Source organism: Somniosus microcephalus, chromosome 6 (assembly GCF_052327205.1).
Source record: "Somniosus microcephalus isolate GS21.2 chromosome 6, FLI_Smic_1.0, whole genome shotgun sequence".
NCBI classification, from domain to species: Eukaryota; Metazoa; Chordata; class Chondrichthyes; order Squaliformes; family Somniosidae; genus Somniosus; species Somniosus microcephalus.
Window position 1 is genome coordinate 282,309,223 of NC_140992.1, and position 18,918 is coordinate 282,328,140.

The 18,918-nt window shown below is 50.3% G+C and overlaps 1 protein-coding gene across 3 annotated transcripts in view; it reads left to right on the top strand.

Moving 5' to 3' along the window:
• The window catches only part of LOC147116786 (vacuolar protein sorting-associated protein 4A), a 66,153-nt gene extending 47,776 nt beyond the window's left edge, over positions 1-18,377 (top strand). For all 3 annotated transcript variants that reach the window (XM_085991970.1, XM_085991972.1, XM_085991971.1), the window contains 4 exons: positions 6,773-6,854; positions 6,961-7,180; positions 16,486-16,626; positions 17,890-18,377. In XM_085991970.1, the coding sequence (XP_085848096.1) occupies positions 6,773-6,854; positions 6,961-7,180; positions 16,486-16,626; positions 17,890-17,991 (545 nt within the window). In that variant the 3' untranslated portion in view covers positions 17,992-18,377. The remainder of the gene's footprint in view (positions 1-6,772; positions 6,855-6,960; positions 7,181-16,485; positions 16,627-17,889) is intronic.
• Positions 18,378-18,918: the final 541 nt, after the last annotated feature.

An 18,918-nucleotide genomic window follows, 5' to 3' on the forward strand; every position in this document is an offset into this window, starting at 1 on the left:
CCTTTTCGGATGACTTGATGATTTGGTCAGCATGGCGCCTTATTATGCTGTCTCCGATGTCCACGGTACACATCAGTGGTCCTAATCGTGTGCAGATAGTTCCAGGCTGCCATTTCTCGGTACGGTAGTCCCGGGCCAAAACCGGTTGGCCTATCTGGAAGGCCCTAGTTGGCCTTTCATTCATGCCCTGAAACTGCCGGTTCTCCACGTCCCTTCGGATGTTGGGCTTGACCAAATCCAGCCGGCATCTTAGGTTTCTATTGTAGAACATCATGGCGGGAGTTTGGTTAGTAACCATATGCGTTGCATTCCTATATGCAAATAAGAAGTTATCCACCTTGTGCTGAAGTTTTATGTCTTCATTACCCATGGCCTTGATGGCCTTCTTGAAGGTCTGGACAAACCTTTCAGCCAATCCATTGGTGGCGGGATGGTATGGGGCGGACGTGTAGTGCTTTACCCCATTGTTCTTTAAGAACTTTCTGAATTCTTCGGACACAAATTGCGGTCCATTATCAGAACATATCTGCTCCGGCAGCCCATTCCTGGCAAATATGGTCCTTAATACTGTGATGGTTTTTTCCGTGGTGGTGGAGGACATCTTTATTACCTCCGGCCACTTGGAGTGTGCATCAACTGCGATTAAGAACATTGAGTCCATAAATGGACCAGCAAAGTCGATGTGCACCCTTTGCCAGGGAGATGAGGGCCACTCCCATGGATGTAGAGGGGCCTGTGGCGGAGCATTTTGGACCTTCTGGCATCCTAGGCAGCTCTTGGTCATGTCTTCGATGTCTCCATCGATTCCTGGCCACCATACAAACGCCCTAGCTAGGTTCTTCATTTTCACTCCACCCAGATGCCCCTCGTGAAGCTCCTTTAGCACTTTATCCTGGAGTTTGGGTGGAATCACCACTCTGGATCCACACATCAAGGTTTCTCGGCACACTGACAGCTGTTCTCTTCTTTGCGAGAATGCTGGCAACAGTGGTTCGCCATGTGCTGGCCATCCCTTCACTGTTAAATCGTAGACCCGTGAGAGAGTAGGGTCATTTCTTGTCTCCCTTTCAATGGCAGAATTTGTCACCGGTAGACATTCCACTATGGTAGAGTGGAATATCTCTACTGGGTCTACTGTAGGTGCCTCTTCTATCGTTGGCAACGGTAGGCGTGATAAACCGTCAGCATTCCCATGCTGTTTTGACCCTTTGTATTCAATGTTGTATTGGTGTGCCCCTAGAAAAAGGGACCACCTCTAGTCTTTGTGCCGTCATAATGGGGACACCTTTTTTTAGGGTTGAATATGGAGATGAGGGGTTGATGGTCAGTCAGCAAGGTAAATTTTTGTCCGTGTAGGTAATGGTTGAATTTCTTCACTCCCCATACCAGGCTGAGTGCTTCCCTGTCTATCTGGGCATAGTTACGCTCAGCTGAGTTCAATGAGCGTGACGCAAAAGCTATCGGCCGTTCCGAGCCATCAGGGAATCTATGGGACAATACCGCTCCTATGCCGTAAGGGGATGCATCGCACGCCAGTCTGATTGGTAGTGATGGGTTGTAATGAGCCAAAATTTTCTCGGATGTGATTAAGTCTTTACATTTATGGAAGGCACGTTTACAGTCTTCGTTCCATTTCCAAATCACTCCTGTCTGTAGAAGATCATTAAGAGGGTGTAGAATAGTTGATAAGTTCGGTAAAAATTTATGATAGTAATTTATTAATCCCAGGAATGACCTTAATTGTGAAACATTTTCAGGTGCTGGGGCTTTTATAACTGCTTCAATTTTTTTCAGGTGACTTATGCAACCCTTCCTTATTAATTATGTGGCCACAATATGATATCTGATTTTGGAAAAATTCACACTTGGGGCGATTTGCTCGTAGGCCCCGTTCTTTCAGCCTAGTGAGCACCTGCTCCAAATTGGCAAGGTGCTCGTTGTCGTTTTCTCCTGTTATAAGGATGTCGTCTAGGTAGCATTGAGTCCCCGGAATCCCTTGCAGGACTTGCTCCATAGCTCTTTGCCAGATAGCTGGAGCTGATGCTATTCCAAAAACCAGTCGATTGTACTGGTACAGGCCTTTGTGTGTGTTTATTGTGAGATACTTTTTAGAGGTCTCCTCAACCTCCATCTGTAGATATGCCTGTGCCAAGTCAATTTTTGTGAAACGTTTCCCTCCGGATAGTGAGGCGAAAATATCTTCTATCCTCGGAAGAGGATACTGTACCGTGTGAAGGACCGGGTTTACAGTCACCTTAAAGTCCCCACAGATGCGAATTTTTTTCTGTTCCTCAGAGTTATTTTTCAATGTTTTTTTCATGACTGGAACGATGGGTGTTGCCCATTCGCTCCAATCTATTTTGGATAATACGCCTGCCTTTTCCAAATTCTTCAGCTCTGCCTCGACTGCTGGACGTATTGCGTATGGCACCGGTCTTGCCTTAAAATTTTTTGGAATTGCTGTATCTTCCACTTTTATTGAGGCGGTGATGCCTTTCAAGGTTCCTAGTTTCTCTTGAAACACTTCTTTGGCGTTGGCCAAGATGTCTTTTAATCGTTCAGGTATGATGTCATCATTGTTTTTTTCCTTACTGGTCACCGTCAGTGCCTGAATGGAGTGCCAGTCTAAACGTATCTTCCTTATCCATTCACGTCCCAACAACGGTGGACCACCATCTTGTAGAATGTATAAATACAACTTTTGTATCTCTTTGCCGTTGTATACCACAGGCACCCTTATTTTTCCTTTGGGGTAGACTTTCTGCCCCGTATATGTTTTTAAGATAATGGATGTGTCTTTTAGAGGTATATGCAAAAATAGCCTCTCGTAATCTCGTCGATTTATTACGGTTAGAGCTGATCCTGTATCTAGCTCCATTTTAACTAGGGACCCTGCTATTGTGAGGGTAACCCAAATGGTTTGGTAATCCTCTTTGGCAAGTACATTATGTAATTTGAGACAGCTTAGTCTCTTGTTTCCGGAGTCGCTATCGCTATTCTGGTCTTCGGAGCTATTGTCCGTCATCATTTGTACCTTCCTGTACTTTTCTTTATTGATTTTTTGTTTTCTGTCAGTGGATTTATTTTGTCCAGATTGGCATACCCGTGCAATGTGTCCAATCTTACCACATTGCCTGCATGCTTTGCCCTTGAACCAGCAGTCCCTCTGGTTATGGGTGGATCTGCCGCAGCGATAACATCTTCCGAACTCCTGTGTCATTTTATGGGTGCCGAAGTCCTGTGTCTCTTGTTGTATCTCTGCAGCTCCTTTTGCTGCTGCTTCGTATGATACAGCCATACTGAAAGCTTTGTCCAATGTTAAATCTTTTTCAGAAAGCAGTCTTTTTTGTGTTCCTTCACTTAAGAGACCGCAAACAAATTTGTCTCGAAGATAATCCGATAGTCCTGCTCCGAATTGGCAGTACTTTGATAGCTTTCTTAATTCGGTTAGGTAATCAGCGTTACTTTCATTCTTGTGTTGCTTTCTCTTGAAGAACTTGAATCGTTCCGCTATCAGCAGCGGTGTTGGGTTTAAATGCTCCTGCAGGGTATCAACAATTTCTTTAAAAGTCTTGTCCTTTGGTTTGGCTGGAGTGATTAAATTTCGTAACAGCCCGTATGTCTTCGCGCCCATTAAGTTCAGAAGTACTGAAGCTTTTTTTTCATCTGTTATTCCATTTGCAGTGCAATAAACCTCTACTCTTTCCACGTATGTGGTCCAATCTTCTATTTCGCCATCAAAAGCCTCAATATTACCAGATTTAGGCATTTCAGAAAAGATATGGCGCTTCCCGCGCCTTTTTTTTTCTCTCTCTCTGTAGCAACGATATGGCGCTTCCCGCCGCTGCTACCGATAACAACGCTGTTTTACTGTGGTTTCCGTTTATTCACTGTTGGAGACTCGTTCCCGACGGAGGTCTAAACGCTGACCTGCTTGCCGCGCCGGCCGTCTCTCGAGTGCACCCTCCCAGTCCGTTATTGCTTGCCTCCGATTTCGCTGCCTGTCTCAGCTGTAGAGCCCGCCGCTGGAGCTCCAGCCTGACGCCCAGGAAGGATTAGCGCAGTACCTGTCACTAGCTTGGCCAGCTGGTGAAACCACAGTTTCTCTTACTTCCTTGAGTCTTCTGGACGCTGGAGGAATCGATGTCCTTGAGGTGCTGCCGAATTGCAGGTAAGTCCGTTTCCACTTCGTCGCCACTGTAGTGTCCGTGTGTAGATAAAGACACTGAAGACAGGAGTTGGTTCATAGGTATTTATTAAGCAAGTCTGGGGGGGGGTTTCTAAAGGATATACACAATACACAGGCTTATATAGCCCAAGTGGCAATTACCGGCATTACGCACACCTGGGGCTCTTAAAGGCACATACACCATAATTGCTCTTAAAGGCACATACACCACAACCACCCCCCCCCCCCCCACCCCCCCCCAACAGTACTAGCAAACCTCCCCGCAAGGATGTTGGTCCCGTTCCGGTTCAGGTGCAACCCGTCCGACTTGTACAGGTCGCACCTTCCCCAAAAGCAGACCCAGTGATCCAGGAAACTAAAGCCCTCCCTCCTGCACCAACTCTTCAGCCACGCATTCATCTGCTCTATCCTCCTATTCCTATACTCACTCGCACGTGGTACCGCGAATAATCCAGAGATTACATCCTTTGAGGTCCTACTTTTTAATCTGCTACCTAGCTCCCTAAATTCTTGTTGCAGGACCTTATCCCTCTTTCTACCCATGTCGTTGGTACCAATGTGAACTACGACCTCTAACTATTTGCCCTCCCCCTTCAGAATGCCCTGCAGCCGTTCAGTGACATCCTTGACCCTGGCACCAGGGAGGCAACATACCATCCTGGAGTCATGTCTGCGGCCACAGAAACGTCTATCTGTTCCCCTTAGGATATAATCCCCCATCACTATTGCTCTCCCACTCTTTTTCCTCCCCTCCTGTGCAGCTGAGCCACTCGTAGTGCCACGGACTTGGCTCTTGATGCATTCCCCTGAGGAAACCATCTCCCCCATCAGTATCCAAAACGGAAAATCTGTTGGAGAGGGAGATGGACCCAGGGGACTCCTGTACTACCTTCCTAGTTCTTTTACTCTGTCTGGCGGTCACCCATTTCCTGTCTGCCTGTGCACTCTTTACCTGTGATGTGACCACCTCGATAAACGTGCTATCCACGAAGTTCTCAGCTTCGCGGATGTTCCACAGTGACTCCAGCCGCAGCTCCAGCTCCAAAACGTGGATTTCGCGTAGCTGCAGCTGGAGACACTTCCTGCACATGTGTTCACCCTGGACACCGAAAGTGTCCCTGACTTCCCACATAGCACATGAGGAGCACTCCACGCTGTTGAGAAGCCCTGCCATGTCCTACCCTTAATTTACTCCCTTTAAATTAAAGAATATTAAATACACTAGGGACCTTACTTCCCTTTAAACACTACTTACTCCAAACTAGAGACCTTACTTTCACTTTAACGACTGGACTGTAGAAATACTCACCAGGTCCTACTTACCAATCAGCTCCTTCCCTGGTTGTGACGTCACTCTAGTTGTTTGACTGCTCCCGCTCTCGGACTCTTTCCTTGGTGTAAAGTAAGAACCAATTCCTACAGGGTGAAAAGTTAGGAAAAACAAAGGCGAAGCAGGGGAGCTCCTCCTTCCGCTCCTCACCCAACTCCCTGACTGGCCCAACTCCCTGACCTCTGTTCAAATTGCTCTCAGTGCAAAATAGTAACTTTCAAAAGGGAATTGGATAAATATTTGAAGGGGAAAAACTTGCAGGGCTGTGGGGAAAGAGTTGGGGGAGTGGGACTAATTGGAGAGCTCGACCAAAGAGCCGGCTCAGGCACGATGGGCCGAATGACGACCTCCTGTGCTGTATCATTCTATGCCATCCTGTTTGGCCAAGCGGAGCACTTGTTGTATGGTTTGCACTTCAGATTGTGCTAGCTTGTACCCAATATCGTGAGTGTGGCAACTAAACAGAGCATTCGCAAAGCTTCACTTCGGCCATGGAAGAGCCACATGCAGCTCCCAAGAGGCTCGTTCGCTACCCTTACTCTATGCTGGCTCATCATGCACTCTCAGTTCATGTATGGCACGAATTAGACAGAGTAAGGCTCTCTCAACGGCAAACAATAGTTTCCTTTTGGCACTCTTGCTGTCGTTCTGTTCTGAGTGAGATTGACTATTTGTGCTGAATCAGCAGTTTTGTCCCATGGGTCCACATGCTTTGGAAACTGGGTTAAATCCATGCAGTCAGTCAAAAGAGATTTTCATCCATCAATCTCTACCAGGTTCAAACCCAGGGCGCAGGTGAAATTAGAGTTTAAGGAATGGATTTTGTGAAAAGAGTCAGCTGGAATGGGAGTGAAAAAGCGCTAATTGGAAAGCAGGCTGCACCTGCTGGTGAATGGGAAAGTACATCAAGGAACGCAGGTGAAGTGAGCAGAGATAGGACAGTGACACCTGGTCTGGCCAGCTGAGCCAGCATAAGCGGTAGAATTGGTGTGGCTGGTGATTATACAGAGATGGGAATGGGTCCCGGCTAAAGCTACCCTTGTATTTGTGGCCCCCAAAGTGCCAGTTCTCTCAGCGAGTGGGTCTGAGGTGAGCTATTCAGCAGATTGGGTAGTTATTCTTTGCATTTCTACATATCTTAATCCATAAAAAAGGAACTGTACAGAATTAAAAGTAACCTGCTTACTGTGTATTTGATGCTCTTGAATCCTCTTTGTGTCTAATTCAAAAATAATTTGTTTCCCCAACTTCAGGTGTTGGGAATAGTAGTGATGGAATCTTGGTTCTGGGAGCGACGAACATCCCGTGGGTGCTGGATGCTGCCATTAGGAGGAGGTCAGGCTTCAACTTGTGCTGTTTCATACAGAATATTGCAGATAGTTTCATTGATTATGTGAAAGCATTTAAAAGTTCCCTAATTGGTCTGGTTGTTTCTGTTGAGGTTTGAGAAACGGATTTACATCCCACTGCCAGAGGAGCCAGCAAGAGTCCACATGTTCAAACTGCACCTGGGCGCAACCCCATACTGCCTGACAGAGGCTGACTTCAGGGAACTTGGCAGGAAAACCGAGGGATATTCTGGCGCAGACATTTGTATCATTGTACGCGATGCGCTAATGCAGCCAGTCCGGAAAGTGCAATCAGCAACCCATTTTAAAAAGGTAAATAGTCAGTGGTCAGTGTTTTACTGGGAGTCACGATCTCCCTCCAGGGCAAATATCCCATTGGTTCAGCCAAGCCCTTCGAAATCTCCTGATGACACCAAATGGAGGAGCGTTAAATTCTGATGTAGGAATAGAGACTAAAGTCCTTATTTATGTACTGGAAATGGGAGTTCTAGACACAGGAATCAAACACTTAGAAGTTTATCAAGGGTTAAAGGAATTCATGCTCAGACAATGCTTCGCTACAGAAGATCACACATTGCAGTCATTAAGCTCAACTTTCTAGATCTCTTCTGCTGCATTTTCTAATTCCGCATTACAATCAACGTTCCCGTTGAGCTGCACAGCAGCCCGGAGGTCCCACGCAGGTCACTCACAGGCTTTTCAGTGGGAATAATCGCGCATGTGCGAAGATTTGAATGGGCCGCGCGGCCAGTTCGAGGCCTCACGCGTGGAAAAAATAATTACAGAGAACATTGGTTACAATTATGCCCATTTTATTTCTTTCTGACTACGTTAGTCACACACTTTGCACCAGCTCACACCAGTCTTGATCAAGAAGTAACATCTGTTACCCATGGTCCCAGGGCCGAGCAGCTAGTGTTCAGGTTAAGCAACGTAGAAAAACGCAAAGTGATAGAGATTGAAAGTAACAATAGGGAAAGGCAATTCATTTTAAATGGCAAGATTTTAAATGAAATAGAGGAGCAGAGGGACTTGGTGCAGATAAAGGTGGCAGCAGAAACAGATAAGGTCATAAAAACCAAAGGAATCTTTGGCTTTTGTATCTTGAGGCCGAGAAAGGAGGTAATGGGGTTTGTACAGGACGTTGGTTAGGCCACGGGTGCAGTATTGTGTACAGAGGGGGGCGCGCTCGGAATTAGAGAGAGGGGGGCGCGCTCGGAATTAGAGAGAGGGGGGCGCGCTCGGAATTAGAGAGAGGGGGGCGCGCTCGGAATTAGAGAGAGGGGGGCGCGCTCGGAATTAGAGAGAGGGGGGCGCGCTCGGAATTAGAGAGAGGGGGGCGCGCTCGGAATTAGAGAGAGGGGGGCGCGCTCGGAATTAGAGAGAGGGGGGCGCGCTCGGAATTAGAGAGAGGGGGGCGCGCTCGGAATTAGAGAGAGGGGGGCGCGCTCGGAATTAGAGAGAGGGGGGCGCGCTCGGAATTAGAGAGAGGGGGGCGCGCTCGGAATTAGAGAGAGGGGGGCGCGCTCGGAATTAGAGAGAGGGGGGCGCGCTCGGAATTAGAGAGAGGGGGGCGCGCTCGGAATTAGAGAGAGGGGGGCGCGCTCGGAATTAGAGAGAGGGGGGCGCGCTCGGAATTAGAGAGAGGGGGGCGCGCTCGGAATTAGAGAGAGGGGGGCGCGCTCGGAATTAGAGAGAGGGGGGCGCGCTCGGAATTAGAGAGAGGGGGGCGCGCTCGGAATTAGAGAGAGGGGGGCGCGCTCGGAATTAGAGAGAGGGGGGCGCGCTCGGAATTAGAGAGAGGGGGGCGCGCTCGGAATTAGAGAGAGGGGGGCGCGCTCGGAATTAGAGAGAGGGGGGCGCGCTCGGAATTAGAGAGAGGGGGGCGCGCTCGGAATTAGAGAGAGGGGGGCGCGCTCGGAATTAGAGAGAGGGGGCGCGCTCGGAATTACAGAGAGGGGGCGCGCTCGGAATTACGAGGGGGGCGCGCTCGGAATTACGAGGGGGGGCGCACTCTGGAATACAGAGAGGGGGGGCGCTCTGAAATACAGAGAGGGGGGGCGCTCTGAAATACAGAGAGGGGGGGCGCTCTGAAATACAGAGAGGGGGGGCGCTCTGAAATACAGAGAGGGGGGGCGCTCTGAAATACAGAGAGGGGGGGCGCTCTGAAATACAGAGAGGGGGGGCGCTCTGAAATACAGAGAGGGGGGGCGCTCTGAAATACAGAGGGGATTGTTGAAGCCGAGTCTGTAAATCTAAAAGGGATATTAAAGAGTATGGGGAGTGAGCAGGAGAGTGGGATTAGACTGGGAGGGATATTAAAAGGTGTGGGATTAGACTGGGTGAGATTAAAGGGTATGGGGAGTGAGTGGGATTTTAAAGGGTATGAGGGGTGAGGGATTAGACTGGGTGGGATATTAAAGGGTGTGGGGAGTGAGCGGGAGAGTGGGATATTAAAGGGTATGGAGAGAGTGGGATTAGACTGCTGGAGAAAACACTGACAAAATTGGTGTCTAAAGGCCCGTTTCTCTGCTCGGAGATTGTGTAGCTGCACTGGGAGTAAGTTATTGAACTAGAACAAATCTGTGTTAACTTTTCTTGTTCAATGTTCTGATTTAATTTTTGAATCAGTCTTTAACTGGCAGGGGCTCAGACCAGAGAGTAACATCATCACTGGGTCAATATCATAGAACCCCCACCAACCTAACAGCACCCACTGTGGGAGCACCTTTACTAGACAAGCAATGCTAGCATTTAAAGAATTAATACATAATTTACAACAAATATACATTCCTTTGAGGCACAAAAACCCCACAGGAAAAGTGGTCTAACCGTGGCTAAAGAAAGAAGTTAAAGATAGTATTAGATCAAAGGAAGAGGCTTATAATGTTGCCAAAAAGAGTAGTAAGCCTGAGGCTTGGGAGGATTTTAGAATTCAGCAAATATGGGCCAAGAAATTGATAAAGAAAGGGAAAATAGAATGAGAGTAAACTAGCGAGAGACATAAAAACAGACTGTAAAAGCTTCTATAGGTATGTAAAAAGGAAAAGATTAGCAAAAGTGAATGTGGGTCCCTTACAGGCTGAGACAGGAGAAATGATAATGGGGAATAAGGAACTGGCAGAGAAATTAAACAAATATTTTGTGTCTGTCTTCATGGAAGAAGATGCAAAAAAACTTCCCGGAAATAGTGGACAACCAAGGGTATAGCGAGAATGAGGAACTGAAAGAAATTAGTATTAGTAAAAAATAGTACTGGAGAAATTAATGGGACTGAAAGCCGATAAATCCCCTGGATCTGATGGCCTACGTCCTAGGGTTTTGATGAAAGAGGCGGTTATAGAGATAGTGGATGCATTAGTTGTCATTTTCCAAAATTCCACAGATTCTAGAACGGTTCCCACGGATTGGAAGGTAACAAATGTAACCCCACTATTTAAGAAAGGAGGGAGAGAGAAAACGGGGAACTACAGGCCAGTTAGCCTGACATCAGTAGTAGGGAAAATGCTAGAATCTATTATTAAGGACATGGTAACAGGGCACTTAGAAAATAATAATAGGATTCGGCAGAGTTAACACGGATTTATGAAAGGGAAATCGTGTTTGACAAATCTTGGAGTTTTTTTGAGGTTGTAACTAGCAAAATAAATAAGGGGGAACCAGTGGATGTGGTGTATTTGGATTTTCAGAAGGCATTCATGAGGTGCCACACGAGGTTATTAAACAAAATTAGGGCTCATGGGATTGGGGGTAATATACTAGAATAATTGAGGATTGGTTAACGGACAGAAAACAGAGTAGGAATAAACGGGTCACTTTCAGGTTGGCAGGCTGTAACTAGTGGGGTACCGCAAGGATCAGTGCTTGGGCCTCAGCTATTCACAATCTACATCAATGATCTGGATGGGGGAACCAAATGTAATATATCCAAGTTTGCTGATGATACAAAGCTGGGTGGGAATGTAAGTTGTGAGGAGAATGCAAGGGGATATAGACAGGCTACGTGAGTGGGCAAGAACATGGCAAATGGAATATTATGTGGAGGAATGTGAAGTTATGCACTTTGGTAGGAAAAATAGAAAAGCAGAGTATTTTTTAAATGGTGAGAGATTGGGAAATGTTGGTGTTCAGAGGGACCTGGGTGTCCTTGTACACGAATCACTGAAAGTTAACATGCAGGTACAGCAAGCAATTAGGAAAGCAAATGGTATGTTGGCCTTTATTACAAGAGGATTTGTGTATACGAGTAAAGACATCTTATTGCAGCTACATAGGGCCCTGGTGAGCCCACACCTGGAGTATTGTGTACAGATTTGATGATCTTACCTAAGGAAGGATATACTTGCCATAGAGGGAGTGCAACAAAGGTTCACCAGACTGGTTCCTGGGATGGAGGGATTGTCCTATGAGGAGAGATTGGGTCGACTAGGCCTATATTCTCTAGAGTTTAGAAGAATGAGAGGTGATCTCATTGAAACATACAAAATTCTTACAGGGCTTGACAGGGTAGATGCAGGGAGGATGTTTCCCCTGGCTGGGGAGTTTAGAACCAGAGGTTACAGTCTCAGAATAAGAGGTCGGCCATTTAGGACTGAGATGAGGAGAAATTTCTTCACTCAGAGGGTGGTGAATCTTTGGAATTCTCTATCCCAGAGGACTGTGGAGGCTCAGTCGTTGAGTATATTCAAGACAGAGATTGATAAATTTTTGAATATTACGGGAATCAAGGGATGTGGGGATAGTGGAGTTGAGGTAGAAGATCACCCATGATCTTATTGAATGGCGGAGCAGGCTCAAAGGGCCAAATGGCCGCCTGCTCCTAATTCTTATGTTCACCACACGGCCTGCAGTAATGCCAGCGATGCCCACATCCCAAGGAATGATTTTTAAAAATGTCTTTTTCTCCACCGCCCTGCCTGAAATGGAGTTTAATTCTCTGGGCGATTGTGTTTACCTTTTTCTCCTCATTCTCCCTGGTTACTGTTACTCATTGTAACATTGAGGCTCCTTGAGGCCACAATCACTTCCTAGCTACTACTTGTTTCTCTGAGCTTTTTACTGATTGGTGGAGCACGGATGTTTAGGAGACTGTCAGGCAGCCTCCGTGCTATTCTACCAGGACCATGTCCTCTCGTTCCAATCCCCCGTCCCCTCGCCCCATTCCCCCATCCCCTCGCCTCTTTCCCCCATCCCCTCGCCTCTTTCCCCCATCCCCTCGCCTCTTTCCCCCATCCCCTCGCCTCTTTCCCCCATCCCCTCGCCTCTTTCCCCCATCCCCTCGCCTCTTTCCCCATCCCCTCGCCTCTTTCCCCCATCCCCTCGCCTCTTTTCCCCATCCCCTCGCCTCTTTCCCCCATCCCCTCGCCTCTTTCCCCCATCCCCTCGCCTCTTTCCCCCATCCCCTCGCCTCTTTCCCCCATCCCCTCGCCTCTTTCCCCCATCCCCTCGCCTCTTTCCCCCATCCCCTCGCCTCTTTCCCCCATCCCCTCGCCTCTTTCCCCCATCCCCTCGCCTCTTTCCCCCATCCCCTCGCCTCTTTCCCCCATCCCCTCGCCTCTTTCCCCCATCCCCTCGCCTCTTTCCCCCATCCCCTCGCCTCTTTCCCCCATCCCCTCGCCTCTTTCCCCCATCCCCTCGCCTCTTTCCCCCATCCCCTCGCCTCTTTCCCCCATCCCCTCGCCTCTTTCCCCCATCCCCTCGCCTCTTTCCCCCATCCCCTCGCCTCTTTCCCCCATCCCCTCGCCTCTTTCCCCCATCCCCTCGCCTCTTTCCCCCATCCCCTCGCCTCTTTCCCCCATCCCCTCGCCTCTTTCCCCCATCCCCTCGCCTCTTTCCCCCATCCCCTCGCCTCTTTCCCCCATCCCCTCGCCTCTTTCCCCCATCCCCTCGCCTCTTTCCCCCATCCCCTCGCCTCTTTCCCCCATCCCCTCGCCTCTTTCCCCCATCCCCTCGCCTCTTTCCCCCATCCCCTCGCCTCTTTCCCCCATCCCCTCGCCTCTTTCCCCCATCCCCTCGCCTCTTTCCCCCATCCCCTCGCCTCTTTCCCCCATCCCCTCGCCTCTTTCCCCCAATCCCCTCGCCCCGTTCCCCCGTCCCCTCCCCCCGTTCCCCCGTCCCCTCGCCCCGTTCCCCCGTCCCCTCGCCCCGTTCCCCCGTCCCCTCGCCCCGTTCCCCCGTCCCCTCGCCCCGTTCCCCCGTCCCCTCGCCCCGTTCCCCCCGTCCCCTCGCCCCGTTCCCCCGTCCCCTCGCCCCGTTCCCCCGTCCCCTCGCCCCGTTCCCCCCGTCCCCTCGCCCCGTTCCCCCGTCCCCTCGCCCCGTTCCCCCGTCCCCTCGCCCCGTTCCCCCGTCCCCTCGCCCCGTTCCCCCGTCCCCTCGCCTCTTTCCCCCAATCCCCTCGCCCCGTTCCCCCGTCCCCTCGCCTCTTTCCCCAATCCCCTCGCCTCTTTCCCCAATCCCCTCGCCTCTTTCCCCCAATCCCCTCGCCTCTTTCCCCAATCCCCTCGCCCCGTTCCCCCGTCCCCTCGCCCCGTTCCCCCGTCCCCTCGCCTCTTTCCCCCAATCCCCTCGCCCCGTTCCCCCGTCCCCTCGCCTCTTTCCCCAATCCCCTCGCCTCTTTCCCCCAATCCCCTCGCCTCTTTCCCCCATCCCCTCGCCTCTTTCCCCCAATCCCCTCGCCCCATTCCCCCATCCCCTCGCCTCTTTCCCCCAATCCTCTCGCCCCATTTCCTTTTATATTAGTTTGAGTAGAATGAGCGTATACTCTGGAATTTAGAAGAGTGAGAGGTGATCTCATTGAAACGTGTAAAATTCTTAGATGGCTTGACAGGCTGGTTCCCCTGGCTGGAGAGTCTAGAACTAGGGCTCACAGTCTCAGAATAAGGAGTTGGCCATTTAGGACTGCGATGGTGATCTCATTGAAGCATATATATCAGGTGATCTCGTTGAAACAGAAGATTCTGAGGGGTCTTGACAGGTCGATTCCCCTGGTTGGAAAGTCCAGAACTAGGGGTCACAGTCTCAGGATAAGGGGTCGGCCATTTAAGACTGAGATGAGGAGGAATTTCTTCACTCAGAGGGTGGTGAATCTTTGGAATTCTCTGCCCCAGAGGGCTGTGGAGGCTCAGTTGCTGAGTATATTCAAGACTGCGATCGATAGATTTTTGGGCACTAAGGTAATTAAGGGATATGGGGATTGGGCGGGAAAGTGGAGTTGAGGTCGAAGATCAGCCATGATCTTATTGAGGAGGCTTGAGGGGCTGAATGGCCTACTCCTGCTCCTAGTTCTTGTGTATATTTGTCTTTTTCAAATACTCACCACTTCCCTTTTAATGATGGTCTCTGCTTCAATAGTCTCTAAAACATTCTGATCATCTCTGTGTGAAAACATTTCTTCCTCCCCAACAATCTGTGTCCCTCTCTCCATTACTGCTTCACCAGCCAGTGGGAACAATCTTTCACTATTTACCCCCACAAAACCTTCCATTATTTTAAGAACCTCTGTTAGTTTCCCCCTTTAACCTTTTCAGTTTCTCTGAAAAAGGCCCCAATTCTTTGTCTTTAGAACTATAATGTTTTGTTCCTGGTCCCATTATAGTGAATCTTCACTCTGCCCTCACCATGGCTCTGTACCCTTCCTGAATGTGCCAAACTGCACACAGCACTCCAACTGTGGCTTATAGAAACAGAGACACAGAAGATAGGAGCAGGAGTAGGCCATTCGGCCCCTCGAGCCTGCTCCGCCATTCAATGCGATCATGGCTGATCATCCAAATTCAGTACCCGGTCCCTGCTTTCTCCCCATACCCCTTGATCCCTTTAGCCTTAAGAAATATATCCAACTCCTTCTTGAATATATTTAATGTATTGGCCTCTACTGCCTTCTGTGGTAGAGAATTCCACAGGTTCACCACTCTCTGGGTGAAGAAATTCCTCCTCATTTCTGTCCTAAATGGCCTACCCCTTATCCTTAGACTGTGACCCCTAGTTCTGGACTCCCCGGCCATCGGGAACATCCTTCCTGCATCTAGTCTGTCCAGTCCTGCCAGAATTTTATAAGTTTCAATGAGATCCCCTCTCATTCTTCTAAACTCCAGCGAGTACAAGCCCAATCGACCCAATCTCTCCTCATACATCATTCCTGCCATCCCAGGTATCAGCCTGGTGAATCTTCGCTGAACTCCTTCCATAGCAAGAACATCCTTCCTCAGATAAGGCGACCAAAACTGCGCACACTACTCCAGATGTGGTCTCACCAAGGCCCTGTATAACTGCAGCAAGACATCCTTGTTCCTGTACTCAAACCCTCTCGCTATGAAGGCCAACATGCCATTTGCCGCCTTAACCGCCTGCTGCACCTGCATGCTTACCTTCAGCGACTGGTGCACAAGGACACCCAGGTCTCGTTGCACTTCCCCTTCTCCCAATCTATTGCCATTCAGATAATCTGCCTTCCTGTTTTTGCCACCAAAGTGGATAACCTCGCATTTATCCACGTTATATTGCATCTGCCATGCTTTTGCCCAATCACCCAACCTGTCCAAATCATCCTGGAGTTTCTCAGCATCCTCCTCACAGTACACACGCCCACCCAGCTTTGTGTCGTCTGCAAATTTGGAGATATTACATCTAGTTCCCTTGTCTAGATCATTAATATATATTGTGAATAGCTGGGGTCCAAGGACCAATCCCTGTGGTACCCCACTAGTCACTGCCTGCCACTCGGAAAAAGATCCGTTTATTCCAACTCTTTGCTTTCTGCCTGCCAACCAGTTCTCTATCCAAGTCAATACCTTGCCCCCAATCCCATGTGCCTTAACTTTACACGCTAATCTCTTGTGCGGGACCTTATCGAAAGCCTTCTGAAAGTCCAAATACACCACATCCACTGGTTCTCCCTTATCTATTTTACCAGTTACATCCTCAAAAAATTCCAGTAGTTTAGTCAAGCACGATTTACCTTTTGTAAATCCATGTTGACTTTGTCTGATCTTGTCACTGTTTTCCAAGTGCTCTGCTATTACATCTTTTATAATGGACTCTAGCATTTTCCCCACTACCGATGTCAGGCTTACCGGTCTGCAATTCCCCGTTTTCTCTCTACCACCTTTTTTGAATAGTGGGGTAACATTAGCTACCCTCCAATCCATGGGTACTGTTCCAGATTCCATTGAATGCTGGAAGATGATCAGCAAAGCATCAACTATTTCTGGGGCCACTTCCTTACGTACCCTAGGATGTAGATTATCAGGCCCTGGGGATTTATCGGCCTTCAATCCCATCAATTTCCCTAACACCATTTCCCTACAAATACTGATTTCTTTCAGTTCCTCCCTTTCATCAGACCCTATGTTCCCCGACATCTCTGGGAGGTTATTTGTGTCCTCCTTTATAAGGCACCTCCTTTGTGTCCTCCTCCTTATAAATTTAGCATCACTTCCTTGTTTCTATATCCAGTGCCCCTGTGTATAAAACCCATCACTGTGTTTGTACCACCTGCCGAGTGAGACAGTAGCAGTGCCCAGAGTTTCACAAACAGGCTCAGTTAGAAATAATTGAGATGCTTTGCTATCAGTTGTCATGGTGATGTAGCATTAACTGTCTGATCTCTTCCTCATTAGATTCGAGGTCCATGCAGGACAAATCCAGATGTCATAGTGGACGACCTTTTGACGCCCTGTTCTCCTGGGGACCCGGCCGCCATTGAGATGACCTGGGTGGATGTTCCCAGTGATAAGCTGCTGGAGCCTGTGGTTTGCATGGTAACGCTGCTGCTCCTGTATCTTCGTCGTGTACCTGCGTGCCGCTAACAATGCAGTGGCTGGATCGCAGTGAGGGGGGTGAAATTAGTGAGGCCAATTCGAGGTCAGTTGGACCTTGGCACAGTCGGCTGAGCAGAAAAGTGAGATTTTATTGGGAATGAAGAATTTAAATTTTCAGCTAACTGGTGTCAAGGTAGTGACCCCATGCCAGGCATACACATCTGTGTCTGTGCCCCTCCCTGACCCCCTGTCTGTGCCCCCTGCCCCCCCCCCCCGTGTCTGTGCCCCCTGGCCCCCCCCCCCCCCGTGTCTGTGCCCCCTGGGCCCCCCCCCCCCGTGTCTGTGCCCCCTGGCCCCCCCCCCCCGTGTCTGTGCCCCCTGGCCCCCCCCCCACCCCCCCGTGTCTGTGCCCCCTGGCCCCCCCCCCCCGTGTCTGTGCCCCCTGGCCCCCCCCCCCCGTGTCTGGGCCCCCTGGGCCCCCCCCCGTGTCTGTGCCCCCTGGCCCCCCATCTCTGTGCCCCCTGCCCCCCCGTCTCTGTGCCCCCTGCCCCCCCGTCTCTGTGCCCCCTGCCCCCCCCCGTGTCTGTGCCCCCTGCCCCCCCGTGTCTGTGCCCCCTGCCCCCCCCCCGTGTCTGTGCCCCCTGCCCCCCCCCCCCGTGTCTGTGCCCCCTGCCCCCCTCCGTGTCTGCGCCCCCTGCCCCCCCCCCATGTCTGCGCCCCCTGCCCCCCGGTGTCTGCGCCCCCTGCCCCCCCCCGTGTCTGCGCCCCCTGCCCCCCCCGTGTCTGCGCCCCCTGCCCCCCCCCCCCGTGTCTGCGCCCCCTGCCCCCCCCCCCCCCGTGTCTGCGCCCCCTGCCCCCCCCCCCCCCCCCGTGTCTGCGCCCCCTGCGCCCCCCCGGGCCTGCGCCCCCTGCGCCCCCCCGGGCCTGCGCCCCCTGCGCCCCCCCGGGCCTGCGCCCCCCCGGGCCTGCGCCCCCCCCGTGCCTGTGCCCCCCGCCCCCCCCCCCCCCCCCCCCGTGACTCACTTCTTTTCCCGGCAGCCTGAGGCTCCTGGTTCTGTTACTGCCTCCTGTGACAGCACAGTGAGGGCCGGGGAGTGAGGCCTGTGGCAAAACTTCCTTCTGTCATTCCAAACTCTGCTGCTCTTAGTGTGTAAATCAGAACTTCATTCACAGATCAGGGTAAGTTTGGAGGGCACTTTCCATCTCGTGCTTTCCCCTCTCTCCTAGGTCCTAACCCCTGAACTCTCTTCTTTCTTTGTGCAGTCTGACATGCTCCGCTCGCAGGCCACTACTCGGCCCACCGTCAATTCCGATGATCTTAAAAAGGTGAAGAAATTTACAGAAGACTTTGGGCAGGAAGGCTGAGCCTTCTGTTAATCTCCTTAATCTTCCAGTTGATGCCTACTCCTGAAACTGCAAGGAAATGCATGATCTGGAGTCGAGTGTGAAACTAACTGGAGGTGGAATCGTCTCGCGATCGGGAGAGGAACGAGTCTCGCAGACGCTGCCACTTCATTTGCCTATTTAAAAAAAGCTGAATTTTGTTTTGCTGAAGACTTTGTGCCGTCCATTAGTAACCAGGTTTCGGGCAGAAATATCCCAGCATGACCTTCGCACTCCTACAGAGCTGGTGAAATGGCCATGTGGACCCACCTCTTCCCTGATTCTGTAAGAGTTTCTGAGATTTCCTTTTATTCACTGATTGAGAGCCTTAAAATAAAATACCGATCTCTCGCTGATCCCTGTTCACATTTGAGGTTTCATGGACCTTTATTTCCACCAGGTTTGTTTTTCATCGGGCAGAGTTACTGAGAAATCCATTCTCTGATCTGTCTGACTGTGTGGGGCGTAAGGAGGAAGAAGATGTATTCATTCAGCAGTTAAAGGGTTAATTATGCTCAACCTAGAATGTGTTAAACCCGGGTCAGACTCCCAGCCAAGATGCCTATGGCCATTTCAGATTGAATGTTAGTAGACAGGAGATGTTCTGTAGGAGTCTGAACTACTGGAAATGAGAATATTTCACTGACTGTTGGAAGGTTGGAGGAAGGTTTGTGGGCGGGCTCTGGTTGGCGCTGTGGTTCAAAGGCTTTATGCTAAACCTTTATAAATCACTGGTTAGGCCTTAGCTGTAGTATTGTGGCCATTTCTGGGCACCACACTTTAGGAAGAATGTCAAGGCCTTGGAGAGGGTGCAGAGGAGATTTACTAGAATGGTACCAGGGATGAGGGTCTTCAGTTACGTGGATAGACTGGAGAAGCTGGGGTTGTTCTCCTTAGAGCAGAGAAGGT